Source organism: Martes martes (assembly GCF_963455335.1).
Source record: "Martes martes genome assembly, chromosome: 4".
Classification (NCBI taxonomy): domain Eukaryota; kingdom Metazoa; phylum Chordata; class Mammalia; order Carnivora; family Mustelidae; genus Martes; species Martes martes.
The window spans coordinates 120,996,527-121,022,267 of NC_137891.1; the positions used below are offsets into that span (position 1 = coordinate 120,996,527).

Consider the following 25,741-nt stretch of genomic DNA (forward strand, 5'->3'; position numbering starts at 1 on the left):
TTTATTTGACAGACAGAGACCACAAGTAGGCAGAGAGGCAGAGAGAGAGGGGGAAGCAGGCTCCCTGCTGAGCAGAGAGCCTGATGCGGGGCTCGATACCAGGACCCTGAGATCATGACCTGAGCCAAAGGCAGAGGCTTAACCCACTGAGCCACCCAGGTGCCCCCAGACAGTAGCTTTGACACGACTTCTCCCCATACTACCAAGGCTCGGGCTTCTCTCTTTCCCAAGTGCTGTTTACTTTGTCATTTAGCATCTCTAGCTTTCATTTAGCCCATCGTGTGGGTGCATTTCCATCCTGTCCCAGATCTTATTTTTATGCTCCCCAGTCCTGGGCTTTTCCTCTCTGATACTTTGGTCTTTAACAGTTCTCTTTATTAAGCTTATATAATCCAGATCATGCATTTCCTATAGTTTCGTGGGACGTAAATAATTCATGAGTCATGACTGTTCGTATTTATTTCGTGCAATTTCAGCTTCACGACTATGCTGCGGTGGATGGGTCCGATTTAGATCTTCATTGATTTCTCTCCCTTAACTCTTTTTATGGTGCAGTTTCCCTTCCCCAGAATTGTGTTACGAGTTCTCTGCTCTCTGTCCTTTTCTCAACCTGTTGGTGCATTTTCATCATCTGTGATTGAACTTGCAGTGTTTCTCCTGCCGACTTAATTCTTGCTTCTAAAGTTGGGATCACAGCTTCCAGCCTCTTGTACCAAACACCCCGCTTGGTGCGCAGCGCAGGAATGTGTTGGATGTCAGTGGGCGTCAAATGCGGGGATGTTTTAGTCCAGTGATACTCTCTTGCCTCTTTTCTTTTTTTTTGTTTTCCTTCTTTTTCACTTTGCACCATTTGTTTGTTTCGCACCATTGTATTTTTGTTCTAGGATGTTCAGTTGTACGTGAGTGTTGTGTTTAACACCCTTCGCCAACCAGGGAGATAGGGCAGATCTTCAAACTGGGAAGAGCAGGGTAAGAGAACCCTTAGAAAAGTGAAGATTGGAAACCTTAAGCATTTACATTACCCTTGAGATTCCAGAATTCTTGAACCAAAATATCATTACCTTTTCCTCCAAACTTTAGATGTTATTTCTTTGGCAGAAATTTACTTATTGATTTTAGAGGGAGGGGCAGAGGAGGAGGGAAAGAGAACCTCAAGCAGACTCCCCGCTGAGCACAGATCCCACTCCAGGCTCCATCTCACAACCCTGAGATCACGACTGGAGTAGAAATTGAGTCAGAATGCTCAACCAACTGAGCTACCCGGCCCCCACCCCCCAGATGTTATTTCTAAACTTAAGTTGGCCTTACTAAAAAGAGCCATCTCATAATTTTATTATTCACATGAATTCTTTTTTCTGTACTTCTATTGATTACATTCGACTAGTGCTGTCCTTTATTTCACCAAGGGGCTCCTGTATGCTTGAGGGGAAAGTTTTTCATGCTGGCTTTTTCGTTTTTCTTTCTTTTTTTTTTTAAATATTTTTATTTATTTATTTGACAGACAGAGATCACAAGTAGGCAGAGAGACAGGCAGAGAGACGAGGAAGCAGGCTCCCTGCTGAGCAGAGAGCCCGATGCGGGGCTCGATCCCAGGACTCTGGGATCGTGACCTGAACCGAAGGCAGAGGCTTTAACCCACTGAGCCACCCAGGCGCCCCCCATTTTTCTTTTTATCCTTCACCATGCCAGAAGTATTACAGCTGCTCTGTAAGTGAAAAAATTCTGGGTGGATAGAGTTGTGTAAATAATTTAACACAATAAACCCTGATGTTTGTGATCTCTTACTTTTTGTATATGTGTGAATTATCTTTTATTTTTTTAAGATTTTATTTATTTATTTGTCAGATAGAGCACAAACAGGGGGAGCAGCAGGCAGAGGGGGAAGCAGGCTCCCTGCTGAGCAGGGAGCCTGATGCAGGGCTCAATCCCAGGACCCCAGGATCATGACCTGAGCTGAAGGCAGACACTTAACCGACTGAGCCACCCAGGTGCCCCTTTGAATTATCTCCCTAATTAGGTTTCTTAGGGTAATGTTAACATCAGTTACCATGTTTTGAACATATAGTGACAAAGTAGTCAAAGAAACTAGCAGCTGAAAGAATTCTCTGGAGCTACTTGAAGCAGTTGGGGCACTGTGTTGTCTGTGGCTGGGGTGGTGCCCAATGCATATTTCATTTACAGCATGGAACACGTTTTATTGTACATTCATGTATTCATAGATCTCATTTCTACTGTATTGAGCTGGAAGACAGGAGAAAGTCTCTGGCACACCTGGGCTCACAAGGCGTTCACTAAGTGTTTGCCCTAATGCAAACACTGTTCTCGAGAAAACCATATCTGTCTCTAGCGTGTTTCTCACGCTAGAGACCAAGGCAGGAGTTTCCATGCCGTGTTCTGAGGGTTTGATCACAACTTTTCAGATGCCTTCTTCCTTTTATTAAATGGAAAAAGTACCGTGAATCATCAGGATGACTATATTAGCCACACAGGTCCACTAAAGCAATGGTGGTTAACTCTAAATTTGGTACTGCTCAAACATGCCCACGAAGATTTCTTCTGGCATGTTCTCAGGGGTCTGAACTCACCTCCGAGGATGTTGCTGTCAGGCACAGTTAAGATACCACATTCTTCTGGGAAATGCCTCCATCCGTGCTCCTTGTCAGGCTCCCCCAACCCCCTGTGTGTTATGAGGGGATTTCCCCTTGGGCTCTGTGAACCTCTGTGTCAGAGTTAGGCCTGTTTCCACAGTACTTTTCACACTCGGGTACAGCATTCATGGAGCTATGTTACCACATTGGGAATATGCATTCAGGGGTCTCTCTCTCTCTCTCCTCCCAGAGCCCGAGCACCTGCAGTCAGGGGTGCTCTCCAGCACTGAGTCCCGAGCACCCAGCTCAGTCCCAGCACCGGGCCCAGTAAGGCGGTCTGATCTGATCCAGAGCAGACCAGAGTGGACGCAGGCAAACACATTGCAAGGGTCTCCTCGTTCTCTTGAGATGAGACTTATGTGGTCGTTGATTTTTCATTTCTAAAAGTAGTTTTTGTTTTTCCCAAATTGGTCTTAGAGATAATTTTACCTGTTCTTATCTTCCAATACACTGAGCATGATGGTCTTTCCAACCTGTGTCTGATTCCTATAGACTTGGTCCTGGTTCTGGTCGCTGTCTCTAAGTAGACTGCTCAAGGGACCTGGTTTCCTTGTGTGCTGGGTTATATATTATGACCTGCTGATTAATGTGTATTTTAGTTCTGTGGCAGAGTGTTAGAGAGACCACATCCTGGGATGAACCTCTGGAAAGTTCTGTGAGAGTTTGCTAGGAGACAGGACAGGCTCAGTCTGGATCCCCTGAACCGAGCAAGCTCTCATGGTTTGAAGTTCTCTGACTCCTTGGGGTGTGAGGTTCAAAGGGCTGTGTCATGAGCATCATTTCTCAGGATGGGCCTATTTTTTTTTAATTTCCTGTTTCTTTTCTCTGCTTTGAAACTACTCTGGCCTTCTCTGTAGCCCTCTAAGTTTGGGGACAGGTAGTTGTGAGGCAAGGTATTTTTCTGAGAGGGTGGCCCTTTTGGGATCCCCGTCTCAATTTGAGGAGGGTCTCCTGTCAGATCTTGGGTGAGCTTTGGGCCTTGAGTCCTGGCTCCCTCATTCCCCTTTCCTGGCGCTGCAGATGAAGCCCAAGTGGGCATGAATGGCAGTGGGCTCCCACTTCTCCAGGATCCCCCAAGTTAGACTGGGAGTTCCTTGCTCTTAAATTGTTCAGTGTTCTTAGAAACATCTTTATTATATGTTTTTTAAATTGAAATGTATTTGACGTATAACATTGTACAAACTTAAGGTATATAACTGATTTGATACATTTATATATTGTAATACAATGGCTACTGTAGCAATAGTTAGCTCCTCTGTCACCTCATGGAATTATCATTTCTTTTTTGCTGTGAGAATAATTAAGATCTAGTCTCTTAGCAAGTTTGATGTTTATAATACAACATTATTGTCTAGATTCACTATATTGTGCATTAGATCTCTAGGACTTACTGGTCTACATTTTACTCCTCAGTCTTTTACAGGTACTTCCTCCATCTGCCCCCCAAAAGATGTATGCATTTTATCCAGCCTGTCTCTTCTTTTTTCTTTCTTTTTCTTTTCTAACCTTCTTTCTAACCTCCCTCTTCTTCCCCTTTCTTTTCTCATTCCTTTCCCCCTCCCTCCTTCCGTCTTCCTTCCTTTTTCCTTCATTCCTTCTTCCTTTCCTCCCTCTCTCCCTCCCTCCTTCCTCTCCTTCCTCCCTTCCTTCCTTTTTCCTACCCAGCAGGAAAATTCTAAATAACCTAGCCTACTCATTATTCTGGAAATAGGAGATCTAAAAATCAATTTAAAGATAGAAAATTATTAACTGAGTATAAGTCTTAAAATAATCTTAAAATAAGCCTTAAAAGCTCTTCTTTTTTAGTCTTATTATTTATTTATTTATTTATTTTTATCTTCAACATGTGAGTCTTCTGATCCATGTTTAATTTTGACACAATTAACTTAATATCTCAAATTACAAATGTCTCAGTGAAAAAATGGCTACTACATTTATAAATACTTTAATTCTGAAAGAAGCCTCTAGTTCATGGTTGTTCTATTTATAAAACTAGAAAGATATTTATTTATTTTTAAAATTTTTAAGTAGGCTCCACACCCAACATGGGACTTGAACTCACGACTCTGAGATCAAGTGTTGCATGCTCTACTGATGAGCCAGCCAGGCAACGTCTCCCCACCCCCCACTCCACCTTTTAGTCTTTAAAACTTGAGGTAGATATTGTAGATCTGAAGTCAGTATATAAATAGGTCATTTAGATATTTCAGGTGAAAAGATGCCCCCAAGTGACCCCCAATTATAAAAACTTCCCTAGAAATGGGTACCTTGAATGATTGGCTGAACTTAGTAAAATTTAATCCTTAAATTTACCATCAAGACACTTCCTGTTGTAAGAAGCACAAGACTAACTCAAACTAGCATAAACCCCAAAGAGTATTCATTAGCTTACATTGCAGGTCTTGGGATGAATGGCTGTAGGCACAGCTGGATCCAAGAACTCGAGTGTTATCATTAGGCTTGGTGTCTGTCTCTTGTCTGTTCTGTGTTAGTTCCACTCTCTGGCATGCTCTTCTATGACGGCAAGGTGTCTTCCACAAACTCCAGACTCACAACCTTTCCTTTAAATCTTTTTTGATTATGTATCCAACGATAAAAGTCAAGCACCTGTTCTCAATGTGTGTATACCTACTTATAAATTATATGTGATTATATACTACTGTTATCCTATATGTTATATTAGTTAGTAGAGTTTAGATTTCTTTTGTTTTTTAGATAAAGAATAAAATAGGGGCACCTGGTGGCTGGCCCAGTCAGTAGAGCATGTGACCCTTGATCTTGGGGTAGTGAGTTCCAGCCCCCTGTTGGGCATAGAGTTTACTTAGAATAAAAAATTAAAGTATAAAATTAATTTCTAAAAAAAATAAAGAATAAAACAGAAGTACTGATACTTTCTACACTGCCAGTGGGTTGGCGATAGTTTAGTAGACCTCTCTCCCATCAGATATAGTCACAGTCTTGAGACCACAACTCATTTGTTCTTTTGGGCCTAGCTTGAGTCACATGCCTGTTCCTGAGATCAGAACCCTCAAAATAGTAAAAGCAAACTTTACTAAGGTAAAGTGACACAAATACCTGACAAGGCATAAATAGATACTATTTTAAGTTTTTAAAGGTATTTACATTTTTGAACCTTATTATCATTGGTATATTATCAAAAAAGGGACATAATCATTTAGTACCACATTTTAGAACAAAGATTCTCTATTTTCATAGCAATTTATTTCTGTTAGTCCATACTCAGTTGCTATGATTTCATACCTGGTGTATCATGAAAGTGTACCTTCTAGTTTTTGTTAATATTCCAGTGACAGGTGAATGCTATATGTTAAGATACAGGAATTGATGAGTCTTGCAAATAAAATCCTATTCTTACAAATTTTGACAGTGGCCATTTTGAACAAGGTGGATAATTGTGTGGAAAGGCAAGTGATGGAGGGTCCTGAATAATTTTCAGATTTCCAAAGAGAAGAGGATGTCACTGGTTGAAGGGAGAATTTTGCTTGTAAGGATGGGTAAAGAACATGAACAGAAAGTATTATTCAGAAACTTTCTTTTTTAAAAAAATATTTGAGAGAGAGAAAGAGAACGAACTAGTGGGGGGAAGGGCATAAGGGAGAGAGAGAATCTCAAGCAGATCTCATGTTGAATGTGTAACCCAACACAGGTCTCTATCCCATGACCCTGAAATCATGACCTGAACTGAAACCAAGAGTCAGACATTTAACCGATTGAGCTGTCCAGGTGCCCCTCAGAAACTTTCTGATGAACAAGATGTTCTTTTTATTTAAAAATTGATCTTGTGTGACAGAAATGCAATGGCTCATCTTGATTCTGAGGTGAAAGAAGAATGTCTAAGGGAAGACCTGAAGTTTTACTTCATGAACCCTTGTGAAAAATACCGAGCCAGACACCAGATTCCTTGGAAGCTGGGACTGCAGATTTTGAAGATAGTCATGGTCACCACACAGGTAATTCATATTAACAGTTTGTTTGTTGTTGTTTTCCCCTTATCCCAAGATGAAACTCTTTTCATGTGTTCCACCCTTGACTTTTGTTCTGAAAAGTCCACATTCCAGTTCATAAAACTGTGAAATTATGTTGACTCTGGAGGACAGATGGTAGGTTGAAGTTCAGTTTCAATAATGACCTTCTTTTAGTAAGGGATCCTGAGGTCATCTTCCCACAGGTTCTGCAAATAGAGATAAATAGTAGGTCTATGTAATAGCAGATCGATATGGGGGTGGGCTGGGGTTCTGTATCAGAATGAGGCACAGGAAGTTGCTCAATCCCAAGTGAGTGTGTTCTTGAAATTTCTCATCCACTTTTGAAATTGCATTTTTGACTGTTTTGATTTGAGACTTGACAGAAGTCTGTTTCCCTTCCATCAGTAGCTAAGTCGGTCAGTGAATACTTGCCCTTGGGCCTGTCAGGAGAGTACAAGGTCTACCTTGGGATCTTTGGTTGAATTTCTTGTTGTTGAGACTTTATCTCCAGGATCAAAACAGCCATCAGAGTTGTCATCTAGTTTTTGAGACTGTGGTTTGGAGGCTGTTTCAGGGAGGCTCCTGTCTAGATAACAACATTTGAAATGCGTGCCCTTCTAAAAACATGATCAGCCTGGGGCATTTGGCTCCTTTAGCAAATAATCATCTTGTTATCAATGTAAAGATGTTGTTCATAAAGATGTTTCCTGGAACACAAAAATAAAGACCTTTCTAAAAATAGCTTTGTGTAGTTTTAGAAATGAGAAGAGGTTCCTGTTGTAACTGAAGTTGCATCTTCTGTGATCATAAAGAAGTCTTTTCACTGAAAGACATACTTTCCATTACACCAAGTTTTAGGATAACCAAGTTGTTTTAAAAGAAACAACAAAGTTGAAAAAGAAAACCCAACAAAGTTGAGGTATAGGGACCCCGTTAAATGTGTATGCTTGGCTTTTTCCATTTAAAAATCTTTTCATTTTAATTCTTGGGTTTGAAATTTTAATTCTGGCATCCTTGGCATCCTATAAAGTAGGTACGTTATTAGTCTTACTTGGAAGGAGGAGAAATAATGTCCCCTTTTTCATTTGGTTAATTTTGAGTGTTTCCTAATTTCTTCTCTGGCCAATCAGCTTTCGGTTCAGCTTCTTGATCTATTAATGTTACCAAAACTCCACCTTATCTAGGCATCGAACATCCCGATCTTTGACTTAACTTCTTTGTCTTGAAGCCTACTAAATCTCATGGGTTCTTCCTTCAAAACTGTGTCTACTTATGCTTTACCATACTCACCATCTTCTCTCTCTAGCCCAGACTCTTATCTCATTAATTTATGATATGTATGAAGCACCTCCCACGCTGTGAGTCCTGCTGGGAATACAGCTGGGAATACGTCACTGCTGCTGAGAGGTAACCTAACATGTGGCGTAGCATTTGCCATATGCCAGGCAAGGTGCTGTCTGCATGTTCATTCATTTCATCCTCACAGCAACCCTGTGAGGCAGGTCCATTATTGCTCCCATCTTGGGGATGAGGAAATGGGACCAAAGAGAATAACTAATTTGCTTATGGCCATTCAGTCGGATTGGAGCCCTGTGGTCTGACTCTAGGGTCTGCACTCTTACCCTCAGATTGGTTTTATTCCAGGCATGGGTATTGTCCTCAGTTCGAGGTCTAGGAATACAGTCAAGTTAACGAGTCTGCTTCCAGACTTTGTATTATGCCTACCTTCCTTGTCCACACCCACACCAGTGTGTTCAATGCTAATATCAAATGAATTTTTCTTAGAATGTCTTCATGGGGTCACTCTCCTGCTCAGAATCTTTGGTGATACCTGTTTTCCCACAGAAGAAAATCTTGACTGTGTACCTTGAAATTCAGATTTCCACAGTCTCCTTCGACTTGCCTTTCCAATGGGTTTTCATTTATTTGTTCCCCAATCCCAGCCAGCTGGATGCACCCAGGGATTCTCATCCCTGCCCTGTTTGCTCCACCAAGTCCAGAGTGGTTCTTTTTCTCCATCATCTTGCAGGTGCCCTTGGAAGTCCCCCGTTGGTCTTTCCTGACCACTCCCCACGTGGTTTTCCTGGGGACACTGCTACCTGTTGCTGTCTGTCTCAGTGCTTTTGCTTTAAATAGACTATTTCTGGGGGGCACCTGGGTGGCTCAGTGGGTTAAGGCCTCTGCCTTCGGCTCAGGTTATGATCCCAGGGTCCTGGGATGGAGCCCCACATCAGGCTCTCTGCTCAGTGGGGAGCCTGGTCCCCCCCCACCCCCGCTGCCTGCCTCTCTGCCTACTTGTGATATCTGTCAAATAAATAAATAAAATCTTTAAAAAGTCTAAAAAATATAGTGTAAATAATAGCCTAAAAATATAGACTAAATAGTAGTCTAAAAAATAGACTATTTCTGGGAAATGATAATTTGCTTTTTGTATGGATACACCTTGTCTTCCTTAACAAAGTTGGGAGGGGTTAGGTTCTTGTCCTGCTGGAGGACCATTCTAATAAGTTTTCCTATGTAGATGATATCTCATTGGAGCAGATTTCTCAAATACCTCTCTTCCTTCTTTCAGATCCCACTTGTCTCTCTTCCTCTTTTTCTGTCTCTTAGCACTCCAGCCTCAAGTCTAATGGGATGGGTGGCATTTTATCAGGGTTGATGAGGAGGAAACTTAAAAAAAAAAAAAGACATTCTTATTCTGCAATAATTTATAATCTTGAGAGAGGTGTCCACAGACTTGTTCTACTTGTTCCTTCTCATATTCTGTGTACATTATTAGAGCAGAATCTTGTTTTTTACCTGGTACAGAATATTTTCTCCTACACTGATTTCATAATAAGGTCTTACCTTCATGAGGTGCCAAAGTGCACTTAATGTGTAACTATTCTGTTTTCTATCATAGTCTCGGCAAATCTTAAGATCTAGTTAGTGGGGCAAGAGTGCATTTTTATGTCAACCATTAGACCAAAACCATCGTCTTACTCCATAGGGAATACTGGGTTCTGCCGTAGCAGGAAGGGGACTTATGATCTCCTCCTGAGGGTTTCTCTTCTCTACAAACAGATGCTTTGAAAATCCCAACCCTGACATGATGCTGGGCCATATAGGTAGATCTTAGCTTGTTCTAGGAATGATGGGATGGAAGAAATTTCTTGTTCCTGTTGCCAGATGGGGGTGGTTCCAAGCAGAGATTACACCTTCATGTTCCCTCATTCCGAAAGTTGAGCTGATGAGCGTTGAGTTTAAATAAGGTGGTAGCTTAAAGTATCAGCAAATAGTATGCCACTTTCTTGGTCAAGTTATCCATTCCTCATTCACATTTTTTTTGGTGTGGTTTTTTTGTTTTGTTTTGTTTTTCTCAAGTGTGAATGTGGGAGGAATAGGTCGAATATCCCTGCTTCTAGAGTTAAGTTTGCAGCATCTCTGAGAGGTAGTGGGGCCAGATGGTCCAGAGAAGGGATATGTAAGCCTAATAGACACCTCACTGACATTTTCTAGCTGTTCCAACTTGAATAAGTTCCCTAACTTCAGCTGCACATGTATAAAATGGGATTATATTCATCAGTGGGTTCTGTATTTGACTCTGGCATTGTGATGGGCACTATTTCAGTTCCTAAGTGGGGAGTGGGGGGTGGGAATCCTGTCCTTGTGGAGCCCAGTGTAATATCCCCCTCATAGAGTGTTGGCGAATTAAATTTTTTTAAAATTATAAATTTTTGGCATAGTCCCTGATACTCAGTAGATAAGGGTTATGATTCAACACGATGCACTCGATCTTGCCCACATCGTGTAATAAGCACTCAGCAGACTTTGACTGAAGAACTCAATTCATGTGCGTGTATACCAATTTTTTTTTTCATTTGTGTGTCAGTATTTAAAGATTATTTATTTATTTGACAGACAGAGATCCCAAGTAGGCAGAGAGGCAGGCAGAGAGAGAGGAGGAAGCAGGCTTCCTGCCGAGCGGAGAGCCCGATGCGGGGCTCGATCCCAGAACCCTGGGATCATGACCTGAGCCAAAGGCAGAGGCTTTAACCCACCGAGCCACCCAGGCGCCCCTCATTTGTGTGTCAGTATTTAATAAGGCCTTGAAACAATCATGTGTGTATTGGTTCCCTGGCTTACTTTTGGCTTTCAGAAAGTGACGTGACCCTTTCTGGCATCTCCTACAGCTACCATTGACAGATGTTACATGCTTGGAAAACCTTTGGCTTCCAGTTGCTTGATTTCTAGCCCAGCTGGATGATGTGGGGTTTCTTATCTGGTATTTTCCTTAGACTAACTGGGATTTAACAATTGCTCAATCCTTTGACTTGGTATTTGAGGAATGTGACCTGGTGAGGCTCAGATGCTAGAGTGTCAACTAAGTATGTTCTCAAACGGTAGTGGCAATTCTTGAAAGCCAGCACCTAAATTCTTTTCTGTAAGAGTCCCAAAGCAGATTCTTCAACAAAGGGAAATTGTATAGCACAATAGGGTGACTTCGGAGTTAGACCTGACTTTCATTCTAGTTAGGGGATTTGGGCAATTTAATGGGGCTAAATCTCAGTTTCCACAAGCATAAAGTGGGGATTAACCATAGTCATGTCACTTAGAGTTGGTGTGTTAGTAACAGAGACAGTGCTCGTAGTGAAGTTCCATAAGTACCTGGAGTATAATAGTTGCTGAAAAGTGGTAGCTATTTTTTTTAAATTTTTCAGCCTTTTCAAAGAGTCAGACAAAACTTAAAAGCTAAAAAATATAAATCATTAAAAATAGTATATATATTTGCATATGCAGATTCCCATGTGTTTCGTCTGAAAGTGTCACTAGTTGAGGTCTGGTTCAGTGCCATGGAGTCTCTCATAGCCAGCCGTGCAGTGACTGCACATAGCAGAAATGCCACAGTCGTCTAGCTGGACCTGCTGATTTCACACATGAAGAAACAGTCCCAAATTGCTTTGGAGACTTACCAGGATGAAGATTTAGGGCACAATTTTTGGACTTTTATTGTCTTATGAAGTAGATGAGGAGACAAAATAGGTAGATGGGGAAGGGTGTGTGGGACAGAGCTTAGAAAGGTCTGACTTATCTTCTGCCATTACGTGTGTGTGTGTGTGAGAGAGAGAGAGAGAGAGAGAGACAGAGAGACAGAGAGAGACAGAGAGAGAGATTGTTGGTGTGTGTATAGTTTCCTCGTTTTTTTTGGTACACATTTAGTGCCTGCTAATTTTCCCCACTTACTGATTTCCAAGATGGGCAGGAAGAATACATTCCCTCCTGGTAAAGGGAGCCCTTGGTGCCTGAGCTTGGACTAGGATACAGTGTAAGGGAGAGTAAGTAGTTTTATCACAATAAGATGGGTGCTTACTGACAGCAAATGGGTTTGAACTCAGAGTGGTAAAGCAAGCCCTGTAATTCTCTCAGGGGCTTTGATGCTATAGATTTTGGAGCAGGAACTCCTAGGTGTAAATCTTATACAAAAGTTCTTACAGAGGGGCGCCTGGGTGGCTCAGTGGGTTGGGCCTCTGCCTTCGGCTCAGGTCATGATCCCAGGGTCTTTGGATTGAGCCCCACATCGGGCTCTCTGCTCAGCAAGGAGCCTGCTTCCCCCTCTCTCTCTGCCTGTCTCTCTGCCTACTTGTGATCTCTGACTGTCAAATAAATAAATAAAATTAAAAAAAATTCTTGCAGAGCTGGAATCATTGAATTCCTGTGACAACTCATACCTCTTAGTTGGAGTAAGTATCATATAGCTCACTTTTCAAAAAGCATCCTTAAAAGCTATATATAAAACATAGTAGTGATTTTTAAAAAAATAATTGCAATTTCTAAATGTTAAATCAACAAAAAATGACTTATTTTATGGAGTACATCAGTTTTTAAGACCATTAATTTGAAACTGAAGTATATAAAAAATGGATTCTGACTTCACTGATTTGAATTTCTCCTTTTTCTCCTTCATTAAAGACCAGTAGGGTTGGCAGTCACTGGTAGTGGTAATTTCCTCTAATATTACACTGTTTTGACTTGCTGATGAGTTTGATGAGGATTTTCTTTGGGGGGACTTGTATTTGGACATAAATCAGTTAATAAACCCTGGCTGAGGTTTCCAGGCGGGGGTTGATGATAATAAGAATGCATTTGCCTGCTCTGGTAAATGGAAAATTCACATCTTCCTATTTGATTTTCTTTTCTAGCTTGTTCGTTTTGGTTTAAGTAACCAGATGGTGGTTGCTTTCAAAGAAGAGAACACTGTTGCTTTTAAGCACTTGTTTTTAAAAGGCTATTCTGGCACGGATGAGGATGACTACAGTTGCAGTGTGTATACTCAGGAGGATGTCTATGAGAGCATCTTTTTTGCTCTCAGTCAGGCAAGTGTTTTGTTGTGAATGACCTACACTTTACGAATATGTTGATACTCGGTTGTTTTTAGCAAAAAAAAAAAAAAAATTATACGTGTATTAAAATATTCTAATTTAAATTTTGCCTTGTGTGTCCAAAAAAGTTCATTGCTATTTCTCTAGCTACATTTCCACACGATAGATTTTGCTTATTTAAGTTTTTCTTTTAGATTTGTGTATTTTATTTATCCCTTTACACCCACAACCTTTGGGAGCTTACTTTCCCCCAAGTTCAAATTGCCGAGAAGGGATTTATAATCTCAGAAGTTTTGATGAAGGAGATACCAAATCTATGACTCCAGCGTCTCAACATCTGTGTCTTAGCATTAATAAGCCGAGCTGGATCTTAAGAATATGGAGTGGGATAGGATATAGTTGTATCTAAGCAAGTATTGAGAAGCCATATTGATAAGCCTGAAGAAAGCATTTAGGGGCAAGAAATCATTATTCTTCTTTTTTCTTTTCTCATTCATTCAAGAAATATTTGGGTGCCTGCAATACACGAGATACTGTGCTAGACACTGGGAATGCATCATGAATAAAATGGTCAAAAGTCCTGTTCTTACAGAACTTCATTGTAGAGGAGAGAACCAGACAAATGAGAGGTGAAATGAATAGCACCGAGTGCTAGCTCCCTGAAAACACCACCAGGAAAACACGTTGATAAGCAAAACTGAGCTTATTGCTTACAGAGGTGGGGGAGACGCTCCCTCCATCCTTCTCCTTAGCACCTTGGGTAAAGAGGGCAAAGTCCAAACACACTTTTTGAAGACGACCTAGGGTGGGTCTTTCAGTGTGAGGAGAGCTCGGTTAGAATTGGGTAAAGATAGGATGTAATAGTTTTGGATTGGTAGGCACAAGAAGGCGAGGGTTTTGGGGAGAGGGGCATGGTTTCAAAAAGTCTTGGATTTATTAGACTCAATCGTCAAACTGATTATCTGCTTAAATGGGTTGGTTTGGATATTCCTGAAATGAACAATAGGCTTATTTGTAACTTATGTTTCCGGGCAGTATTTTTCTGGTATGGGGCGCCAGGGTGGCTCTGTCGGTTAAATGTCCAGCTCTTGATTTCTCTGCAGGTGATCTCATCTTAGGGTCCTGAGCTCAAGCCCAGTTGGGCTCCACTGCCATGGGTGGGCGTGGGCGTGGAGCCTGCTTAAGATTCCACACCCTCCCCCTCTCAAAAAAATAAAAAAATGTTCCCCAGAATAGTAAAGTCATGTTAATGAAAGGTGGGAGCTAGGAAAGCCCACTTAACCCTCTTAGTACAGGCTGGCGAATGGTAAAGTCATTTGATGAGAGCCCCTGTAAGTTCATATAAGCCAAGGCCAGTTGTGCTAATGTGAGCTGTGGGGAGTAGATGGCTTGGGTCTTCAGTGATGTGTCAGAAAGTGATAGTGCTGTGAAATAAAGCAGGGGAGGAGATGGGCAGTGCCTGCTGGAGCCTGTGTGCTGGGTGGGGATGGATGTTTGCTACTTGCATTGGACGGTAAGAGAAGACTTCGCCAAAATGGTAATTTTTGACTCAAGATCTGAAGGGGTGAACCTCGCAGATAGATAACACGGGGTTTCAGGCAGGGGGAACAGCGAAGGCTCAGGCAGGAATGTGCCTGGCAAGCTCCAGGAACCGCCTGGAGGCCAGTGTGGCTTGGGAAGGTGGGGCTTGGCGCCAGGGGACAGTACTCTGCTGTGAGGCCAGAGCACCCCGGCTTTGGCCGTCACTGTGGTGGGGGGGCATCTGTCAGCATGTTTACATTAGCTCTGAGTTCCGTGAGGCAGTGTGTTTCCTGCCCAACCATGAGAAAATTACCTTGTGGTATTTTACACAGGGGAGTTCTGTTGAGGGATCTGATAGAAACGATTTAAAAAGCTAAAAGTGTATTCCGTATGCTGTAACTTCTGATGAAACCCTTAAAAGCCTATATTATTTTTATTTAACTTTTTAACAGTATCGTCAACTAAAGAATATATCCTTGGGGACCCTTGGTTATGGAGAAAATGAAGACAGCAGAATTGGCTTAAAAGTCTGTAAACAACATTACAAGAAAGGGACCATGTTTCCTTCTAATGAGACACTGAATATTGACAGTGACATTGAAAAAGGTAACACACAGATCATTTCAGTATATACCCTTATCGTCTTCTGTGGAAAGAGCAAACATCCCCTCATGTGCTGATGACCCAAATGGACCCATGTTGCTTTTGTGACAGCTAACTTCGTTGAGGCTTGACTATATGCCTGCAAAGGACTCTGCCTCAGGGAGCTTCGAATCTACTGAGTTAGGACTGGGGAGCATCTGTGGAACTTCTTGTACAACTCAAGATTGTTGGGGGTTGAGGTAAATGGACAGGTGTTTCCTGTTTGTTGAGGTTTTTCCCTTATGAGAAGACAATTGGGCTTTTGGAAAAAAAAAAAGTCTATTTATAAATAATGTATTTTAAAATGCTTGGTACTCTTGAATTATATGTTAACTACATTAATGTTCTACAAAGATAGATTGGGGTTAGCAACTCATTTTCTCTTTGAGGAGGTTGCTTTGCAAAAAGTTAATATCTAATCAAGTAGAAGTATTTTGTGCCACTCTGTTAAGAATTTAAAAACACATTATATGTAAGTGCAAAGTGGTTGACTTAAGGCTCTGGGGGTTTTGCCATTCATTCAACAAATCTCTGGTGTAGAGCCTGTCATGCCCGAGTCACTTCCTGTTTTATGTACTGGGGTTCTGTACTACCAAGATTCATCATTCATGACTCCTCAAGAAGCTAACAGTTCAGGAGTGGGGGGTCCTAGGAGCAGTTTAAATGTGGAATAGTTTTATTAAAAAGAGAGCATCGCACAGTTCATTTGACTGCACTTCCTATAATCCCATCTTAAGACGCTTTGGTAAAAATAATCAAAGAACACATCTCTCAAATAGAGGTTCTGAGTCTGTTTCCACAGGCTGCCCACTGAGAATCTCTTCATGAGTCAATGTGTCCCATGCTTTTAACCCTGAAAGAAGCAGCCCATAAGCCAGCACGACCAAGGGTCCCAGGGTGCTTTGAGAGGTCATCTAGGTGTCTGCAGTGTGGTTCCGTGGTCAGCAGCCTTGAAGTGCCCCTTGTCCTCTTAAATACATGCTTACAACTATTTTCCAGTGATTCTTACATCATTTTTCTCAATTGATTTTTCTTGGAAAATCGATTAAAGAAATGTGGCCAAAGTCAGTGTCAGTGGCTGTCAGTGGTCAGGCAGTGCCAGAGAGCAAGATTTATTACCTGACCCCTGGGCAGTGGTGTCCTTGTTTGTTTTCCTTCTATCAGAATCTGGAATAGTTTTAACCAAATGGAGAGAAGTTGGTTATTAATTTGACTTTATTTTAAGAGAGATGCGCAAGTTAACTTAGGAAGTGTAACTCATCAAAGAGAACCCTTTGACGTATCTATTGAAAAGATGTAAAGAATACTATTAGAATGCCTGACACTGGATCTTAGACTTTCTTTTCTCAGATATGTTGGAGGAAGCCTGCACGTGATGATAATAGGGGTTGGTGGGGTGTTATAGTTTATGTAGGTGAACTAGCAGAAGCTGTTCTAGATTACCTATGCATGAATTTTGCATTATCTTTGTTATTAAGAGTCATCCTTCGGTGTGCTAAATGCAGAGGTCACCCTCCATGCCCACTTCCTCAGTGGGTCTCTATTTAATTGCATCATGAAATGTGCCCTTCAAGCTAAGGGTTTCCCTTAAGTCATGCTGTAGGCATATCATTCTTCTAGAACTATAGCTTTACAGTTTAGCCTCATTGGGGGGACTGTTATAAATTTCTGTTTTTAAAAATGTTTTTACAACATGCAGATGGCTGTCATTTTAATACAGTAGTGCTTCATTTTCTGTAACACAGATTTTGAATTCATGTTCTCCTTTCCGCATGTTCTCAGCCTGAGACATTACAAGCATTTCATCATTTTCTCTGTTGTTGAAAGAACACGTAAACTCTACCTTCCCTTTATCTCTAAGAGCATTGATATTTCATTTGCTGGAGTATTCTTCCCTGTAAATAAGATTCTTTGAGTGCTGAGGCTGCTACTCTAATACCAGTTCCTTCTGTTGGAGGTTTGATGTTTTACTTAAGGCTTTTGCCGTCCTTAAATAAAAACCCAAAACCCAGTGCTTCCATTTTATTGCCAAAAGGTGCTTCGTGTCCTCATTAACAGTGACTGTAACATAAGATCAGCCAGACTTCAGAGAGTCCTGAATGTGCATTTAGAGGAATGTAACTCCATACTTACAATTACAAAACTTGAATAACCAAATAGACTTTTACAAGGCGAATTTTACGTCAAGTATAAAATTAACTAACAAATGCTATTATAGTTCTCTGAACCTAAGATGCCATTAATATTGTTAAATATAAGTATAAATATTAAAGCTCTTCTGTTTCAGAGGTATTTAAAAGTGAAAAAAAGAAATATCTTAGAACGAGTGAAATACAGGAAAAAGAGACCTGGCACAGAACATGGCACATAGATTTTGAACATGTTCTTTCCCTTTTCAGAATCCAGCCACTTAAATCAATTTACATGTTTTATTTTCTTTTACTTTGTCTTCAAATAAGAATGTGAGAAGTGGAAGGACCTTAAATATCATCAGTTTGGCTTTTACTTTACATCTGACGAAACTGGTGTTCAGTCAGGCGAGGTGGCTAAGCTGAGGTCATATCCTGTTTAGTGATGGGAGGTCCTTGCTACTCCAGGCCCCACAGGAGAAGATGCTTAAAGAATCGGCCATAATGGGAACCTGGGTGGCTCAGTGGGTTAAAGCCTCTGCTTTCGGCTCAGGTCATGATCCCAGGGTCCTGGGATCGAGTCCCGCATCGGGCTCTCTGCTCAACAGGGAGCCTGCTTCCTCCTCTCTCTCTGCCTGCCTCTCTGCCTACTTGTGATCTCTGTCTGTCAAATAAATAAATAAAATCTTAAAAAAAAAAAAAAAGAATCGTCCATAAGTCTACCAAGGTTCTTAGGAACCTCCTGGGTACTGCCGCAGCCCCGACTTCTCCATTCCAAAGGCAGCATGAAGGGGCAGCAACAGCCTGGGCAAGAGTCAGCCAGGCTGGCTTCCCCCTGTTCTGTGTCAGGGCTTTGTGACCTTGAAAGGCATTCACCATTTCTAGACCTCCTTGCTTTCTGCCAAGGTGTTGAGCTACCCAAGGACGAGACTCTTTTTATGGGAGGCTCTTAGAATTATTCTTTTATAGTTTACAGCTCATAACTTGCTTTTACTTGAATAAAACCTAAGTTTCTTTCTTTTCTCTTTTTTATTTTATTTTATTTTTTGGTTTTGTAAAAGCATCAAACTTAACAGAAAGGTTGCAAAATAGCACAAAGATTTCCTGGTATACCTTTCATCTAGATTTTCCAAAGGCTAACATTTTATCACATTTGTTTTATCATTCTTGCAATGTATAAATATTTCTCCTGAAATGTATGAGAATAAAGTACAGAAATGATGTCTCTAAATACTTCAATGTGCATTTCCCCTAATCAAGAATATTCTCTTATATAACCACCATACAGTGCTCAAAAGCACCAAAGAACCTGGATACAGTACTGTAATCTCCAAATCCTATTCACATATCACCCATTGTCCTGTTCTTTATAGAAAAAGAAAACTGCCTGCCCATTCCCCCATCCCCCCTCCCCCACCCTCGCCATGGGCCCTTCCCCCACCCCCTGCCACCTCCCTGGGCCAGGATCACATAATGCGTTTAGTTGTCAAGTCACTTTAATCTCCTTTAATCTGGAGCAAAATGAAATTCCTTAGCCCCCCCCCCCCTTTTTTTTCAATGACCTTGACATTTTAGAAGAGTAGAATGTTCCTCACCTGGGTTTTTCTATTTCTTTATGACTTGATTGAGATTATTCATTTGGGGCGAGAATACCACACAATACATTATTTCGGGAGGTTCATGATGTCTCTTTATCCCATTACTGGTGATGTTAACTGTGATTATGTGGTTAGGGTGTATCTCCAGGTTCTTCCCTGTCAAGTTCCAGGTCTTGTTACAATGAATACGGATTTTGTGGGAAGATACTTTGGAACTTTTAAGTGTCCTCCTTCTCAGCACACCTTGCCCCACTACTCTCAGCATTTGATTGTCGCCTGAAACAATCCTTCTTGTTGTTTCATTGCTCTAGACTGTGTTCACTTAGACCTCTCCAAGTCCCCTCAGGACTGGAAGAACTCGTCATTCTTCAGACTGGAATTTTATCGGTAAATATGTTTTTAAGTCTCATTTTCCAGGAGACAGGGATGGGGAAAACAGAGTAGGATAGTAAGACTGTGACAATTTATACCTTGTAATATTTCTCATTCAGGCTCTTACAAGTTGAAATTTCCTTTCACCTCAAAGGCATTGACCTACAGACGATTCATTCCCGGGAGTTACCAGACTGTTACGTCTTTCAGAACACGGCAAGTGTCTTGTCATACTGAAGGTTTTTATTATTTTTCTCTACTCCTATTGCAGATGCCAAACCTAAGTTTCTTTCTTTTCTCTTTTTTATTTATTTTATTTTCTGGTTTTGAGAAAACATCAGACTGAACAGAAAGGTTGCAAAATAGCACAAAGATTTCCGCCTATTGCAGATGCTAAGTGGAAAACACACCAGCCTCTAAGAGATGTGTTAGGGGCAGTTGTGTTTAAAACAGCTTAATGACACTTCCAAGCATTGTTGGTCCAGAGATCATTACTTGGGAAAACGAAGCAAACCCTTTCCAACTTTTTAAAACCAGACTTCTGGGCTGGGAAGAGGAATTTTCAAAATTGGCTTTGACCTAGTACTCCCATAATACATTAGGGAAAAAAAAGTTGATGACAAGTGTTTTAAGTGTCTCTGATGTTTCTCCTACATTCAGAGGAAGGTCTTTGCAACTGTTATAGCAAATGTTTTCAAACCTCCCGGCAGAAAGTGCTCCCTCTCCCCACTTGATCTGAGGGCCAGTCTGCAAAGGATTAGTTGTTGCTTCTTTTATTTTGAGGGGAGGCACGTGCACTAGAGGAAAGTGTACACTTCTGTGGGGACAGTAACTGGTCCTCTCATTCCTTGGACTTTCCCTCTTACCCTCCCTCTCACCCTCCCGTTTATGGAGGGACGAAACCAAACGCTAAGCTGACAGTTGTCTGTGACCACCCTTTAGCAACTCAGAGGAGTGCTCTGTTCAACAACAGCCAGTCAGTATGGAATGAGTCCCCCCTACGCACCAGACACGGCCATACTGTTGGGGTGCAGTGGCCCTCAGGAAACTTATAGCCTAGTGGAAGAACTCGCCTGGAAAACACGTACACAAAGAAATAAAAGTAATTCTAAATCTTGACATGTGGTGAGGAAGAATGTCTCTGGCACAGAAGAGTATGATTAACCTCCCTGGGGCGCCCTACAAATTACAGAACACATTGCAAAATCCCCCAGTACTCACAGGCAGAAAGCTTATAGAGCTGCATGTGTAGGGGACCTGTAATGAAATCCACGGGTGCCCCAGCATCTCCCCCCATGAGCCACACTCCATGTAATCCAAGAATATCCCTCCAACCAAACCAGAGGCTTGAGAATTAGGCCTGCGGGCCCCACTTCAGGGCCTGTGGCCTGTGAGGACACCCCTCCTAACCCTGGCGCACGCACAGCCTTGTTCTTCCCTGGGAAAGCCCCCCAAATACTGCTTTCAAGCCTTAAGATCTTCTGCACTTCCACTTGTAAACAACACGACTGAAACGTAAGTGGAAAGTTGAGGCTGTTTGGAAATCTTAAATTCAGCCTGCAGCCTGGGAGCTATCTTTGTCACTTCTGAAAGTGTTACAGCATTTGAAGCAAACAGAAAAATAATTTCCGGAAGACCTAGCATTCCATTCCCAAAGGACTAAGTTGAAGCAAATGCTTTTAAATTCCAGTCGGTATAGTAAATGAGATCAGTGTATTCTCTTGTCAAAGACTGGTGAACCTTGGTTTTGTTCTGAGGATTGGTTAGTTGTTACGCTCTCGGGTTTCTCTGAACCCAAACGTGATTCATTAGAACTGCACGTGGTCACCTTGTGGGCCCTATTTCTTCATTAGTAACAGAAACGTGGGAAGGAATCCTATGACGAGGGCATTTTCATCAGTATAATTATTCTGGAATCAGTGTACTGTGTGAAGGCCAGTGATATTTGAAGCGGAGTTGCTCTGGTGGGCTGTACTTTCTGCTGGGCGGTAACCTTGCCGTGCATTTGTGTCTCCAGATCACCTTTGACAATAAAGCTCACAGTGGCAAGATCAAGATCTATTTTGACAGTGAGGCTAAAATCGAAGAATGTAAAGACTTGAACATATCTGGTTCTAGTAAGTATGTCACCTGCTTGCTCATTATGGATCACGGATGATTTTTAACACATTATTTTGGGATTGGGGCTATTTAAGTGGTGATGGGAAGAAAGAGCTCCAGGAAACTCTTGAGCATTCAGTCCTATGCGGTCTGTCCTAGAGCTTTGCCTCTTTGTTCCGTTTCAGCAGGTGTTGACTGCACACGCCTTAGGAGAGGCCGTGTCCCCAGTCCTTAGGACCAGTTTCTGGAGCCAGACTGCCTGGGTCTGGGTGTTGGTTCTAGTCACTATGCCTGTGATCTTGAACAAATTACTTAACCTCTCTATTTCTCAGTACCTTTCTCTATAAAAGGAGGGTGATGATAGTACCTAGCTTCCAGGATTTTGAGTATTAAATGAATTGCATCAAGGAAAGCACCAAAACCACGAGTTGGCACATAGTAATTGCTAGGCACTATAGAAAAAGAAAGGAAATGCCTCAGGGAGAGAGGTTGACATGCCTGCGAAATCTAAGTGGTGGAGTTAGAAAGGGATGAGGAGTAAAGAAGCAATGGTTAACTTTGGGGCAGAGTGAGGAATAACAACCAGCAGTGGTTTTTCGCTTTGAGCTGAGCGTTTGACAATGGACAGAGATCAAAACCTCAGAGGTCAGAGAGCAGCCTGTACAAACACTGAGTGGTTTACTCAGTTGTTACTCAGAAAACACCTCTCCATCCACAGGTTAAAATGGGTTATGTGGAACTCCTTAATGAGGGGGTTGTGATGGGGTTAATAATGGATAGTCAGGTTGTTTTTTTTTTTTTCATTTAAATCTAATGAATTAACATAATGTATTACTAGTTTCAGAAGTCAGTATTTTTTTTTTAAAGACTTATTTATTATTTATTTATTTATTTTTTTTTTTAAATTTATTTATTTGTTAGAGAGAGAGAGCGAGCGAGCACAGGCAGACAGAGTGGCAGGCAGAGGCAGAGGGAGAAGCAGGCTCCCCGCCGAGCAAGGAGCCCGATGTGGGACTCGATCCCAGGACGCTGGGATCATGACCTGAGCCGAAGGCAGCCGCTTAACCAACTGAGCCACCCAGGCGTCCCTAAAGACTTATTTATTATTTAGAAGAGAGAGAGGGAGAAAGCATGAGTGAGTGGGTGGGAGGGGCAGAAGGAGAGAGAGAGAGTCTCAGGCAGACTCCCGGCTGACCCACAGAGCAGGGCTCGATCCCTCAACCCTGAGATCAGGACCTGAGTGGAAATCAAGAGCTACCTGACTGAGCCACTCTGCCCCAGATTGTCAGTATCTTTTACATTTAAAAAAAGTTTAAAAAAAATTTTTTTTTTTTTTTTTGAATCAGAGAAAGAGAGAGTGAGCACAAGCAGGGAGAGCAGCAGGCAGAGGGAGAAGCAGACTCCCCGCTGAGCAAGGAGCCTGATGTGGGACTCTATCCAGGACCCTGCAGTCATGACCCGAGCCAAAGGCAGACCTTAATGGGCTGAGCCACCCAGGTGTTCCATGTCAGTATTTTTTAATTTACCAGTTTTGTTGAAGTGAATTTGCCTTTGATCAGATTATTAGAACCAAATAAAATGTAAAATACCTGTGGTTTTTAAACTATTTTAGATTTATTTTAACCTAGATTTGTCTGTGGCCCGGGGCTGTTCGGTTATATAATATATCCTAATGATTCTGAAGGTTTGGTTTTAGTTATTTCCATTAACTGACTCAAGGCTCTGATCAGCATAGACAGTTTTAGTTTCTTTCTGTTTGAAAGTGGTTCCTATTTCCCAGCAGAGACACCGCTCCCCCCGCCCCCGAAACACACAGATCACATGCATATTTGGCAAGTCCAAGTGTAGTTTTAGTTATTTAATGTGAGAAAAGCTAACCTTTGTCACACATGAAATGTGGTTTGGAATAGTCTTTCTGACTGAAAGAGTTAGTGGGTCAAATGTGTTGCCAGAACCTGGTTTCCTTTACCCCCACAGGGCTGCTAGGATGTTGGGGAATTTTTGGTGCCTGTTCTCAGAAGAGAAGAGCTCTGGCTCCCTTCTGTGGCCAGTGAGGAGAAACACAAACCTCACTGACCACTGAGTAGAAACAGGAACATGCATGTTTCTCCCAGACCTGTGTCCTAAGTAACCAGAATCTGTCACTAGGAGAATATGAATTTTACATGATGTGATGTGAAACCCTTAAAAGCTGAAGTTTGGAAACCAGCTTAGGAAGTGGATTTTTTTTTTTCCCCCTATCTATGGAAGCTGTCTGGTGGATGGACTGGAAGTGAGAGAAAGGCAAGGGTGACATCTGGTGGGATCTTTGTGCTATTTCCAGAAAGTTCTGAGGTTCCTTCAAGTCCATATCCTTACCCTGAGGTTTTTCTCTTCCTCTTGTCATTACCTGTGTTATCTCAGGAAGAATGATGAGGGAATTGTCCATCTTCACACACAAACCTCATGTTGCCTTTTATGGCTTCTAATACCCATCCCCAAGTGTGCCACTCATCTTCACTTTAACTGGATTTTATAAACATAAGGAGGAGGGTATGAGGAGCTGAAGACGGTAGGGACTGGTGGGCAAGATCCCCCACTAAGGGGTGATTTCCCAAGTGCCACAGGAAAGAGCGGTTAGCAAGTAGGGGAAACCCTGGGTCAGGTGGACAGTGGCAGTTAGTGCAGGGCTCCTCAGGACCTCCAGGAGGAGGGGCGGTGTGTAGGACTTCCCTAACCCCAGGTTGGCAGGGACATCTCTCTGGATTAGTGTTTTATAACCAAAATTTAAGAAATGTTCCTGTGGCAGGAATATAGATTCAATGAAGTAACAAAGCAACTGCAACGTTCATAAAATTTGTTTTTTTAGCACACCAACTAGTCTTTTCAATAGATAAAATTAAAACAGAATATGAGAGAGAGAGAGACAGACAAACCAGGAAACGGGCTCTTTTTAAAAAAATTTTTATTTTTTAAGATTATTTGAGAGACAGAGCAGCGGGGAGGGGCAGAGGAAGAAGGAGAGAGTCCTAAGCAGACTCCATGCTGAGTGTGGAGCCCAACACAGGGATCGATCTCATGACCCTGTGTTCATGACCTGAGTTGAAACCAAGATTTGGACAAACTGAGAGTCAGACACTTAACCGACTGTGCCACCCAGGTGGGTGTTGTATAACTATGTCGTACACCTGAAACTAATATTACACAGTATGCTAAATAACTAGAATTAAAGAAAAAAAAAATAAAAAGATGTCTGAAGCTAATATGACAACAATAAGAGGAAGAACAAAGCCTGAATATGAGACTGGTTTGTCTCTTAGGGTGGGTGGTTTATCCTTCTAGATATGGGCCTTCATTTCCCCATTTGTAAATAAGACCCAATACAAGTAATCATGGAGATTTTGTTCTGGTTATATGCCAGCAAGGAAAGTACTAGATGTTGTCCTTGTGTTTCATAAGGTTTTCAGACCCGTCTCCCCAAACACTGTACCTATTCCCTCTGTCCCATCCCATGGCTCTGACAGGCAGGCACGCAGACAGACAGACAGACATAGGTAGATAAATAGATAGGAAGGAAAGAAAGAAAGTCTTGCGTTCTGGTTACACTATGTTGTTACCTACCCATCAGATGATATCTCAAGATAACTAAAACTTCATAGTTATAAAACAGCCATAAGTAAATGTAAGTGCTAGGTGCTAGGTGCTGTTCCAACAAGCACTTGACGTGGATTATTTCACCTTCATGGGACAGCCCATGAAGAAGGTACAGTAGGCTGTTTTGTACTGGAGGCATCTAAAACCTCGCAAGGCTCAGTAATTCGCTCAGTGAACTACATTTACTAGCTGGCTCTGCTCATAACCCACAGGATGAGCTGCTTTGCCCTCAGACTGACTGGCCACTGTTGCTCACGCCCTGGAGGTATTAAATCCATGGACACTCGGTCTTTTTGTTAAAGGCCTTTTTTGTAGAGTGCTCCGCTCTATAAACCCCCCCACCCCCCAAGTGCCCCTGCTGAAGGTCACCCGTCCTCAGTGCCTTTCTCTTCTCCCTTGGCCCTTCTCAGTCTACTTCCTAATAAGCTCAGCTCCTCCCACAATTCCCCACATTGTGGCCCCTCCTCCCGTCCTTCCTAGTCCCTGTTCCCCTCTGTGGTCTCAGTGGCCGTGTCCACACCCATGGCTTTAACTGCCACCAACTCGTCCTCTCTTGTCGTGAACATCTAGACTGAGCTCAGTTCACTCAAGACAGAAAATCGGGAGTCGTTCTTGGATGGCCCTTTTCTCTTACTGCTTAGGTCCCTCTGGAGACCTTGGTCTCTCACAGCTCTGTGCCTTCTCTCCCTCTGCATGTAACGAGCTCAGACCTTCACGGGTTCTAACTTGGGTTATTCAGTAGTTTTCTCATGT

At 42.0% G+C, this 25,741-nt stretch overlaps 1 protein-coding gene across 1 annotated transcript in view; it reads left to right on the plus strand.

The window, feature by feature from the left end:
- MCOLN2 (mucolipin TRP cation channel 2) overlaps window positions 1–25,741 on the plus strand; it is a 54,346-nt gene that overhangs the window by 10,957 nt on the left and 17,648 nt on the right. The window contains exons 2-7 of the mRNA XM_080802106.1: window positions 6,460–6,619; window positions 12,814–12,987; window positions 14,967–15,120; window positions 19,195–19,270; window positions 19,375–19,471; window positions 21,273–21,372. Coding sequence (XP_080658232.1) covers window positions 6,467–6,619; window positions 12,814–12,987; window positions 14,967–15,120; window positions 19,195–19,270; window positions 19,375–19,471; window positions 21,273–21,372 — 754 coding nt within the window. The 5' untranslated portion in view covers window positions 6,460–6,466. The remainder of the gene's footprint in view (window positions 1–6,459; window positions 6,620–12,813; window positions 12,988–14,966; window positions 15,121–19,194; window positions 19,271–19,374; window positions 19,472–21,272; window positions 21,373–25,741) is intronic.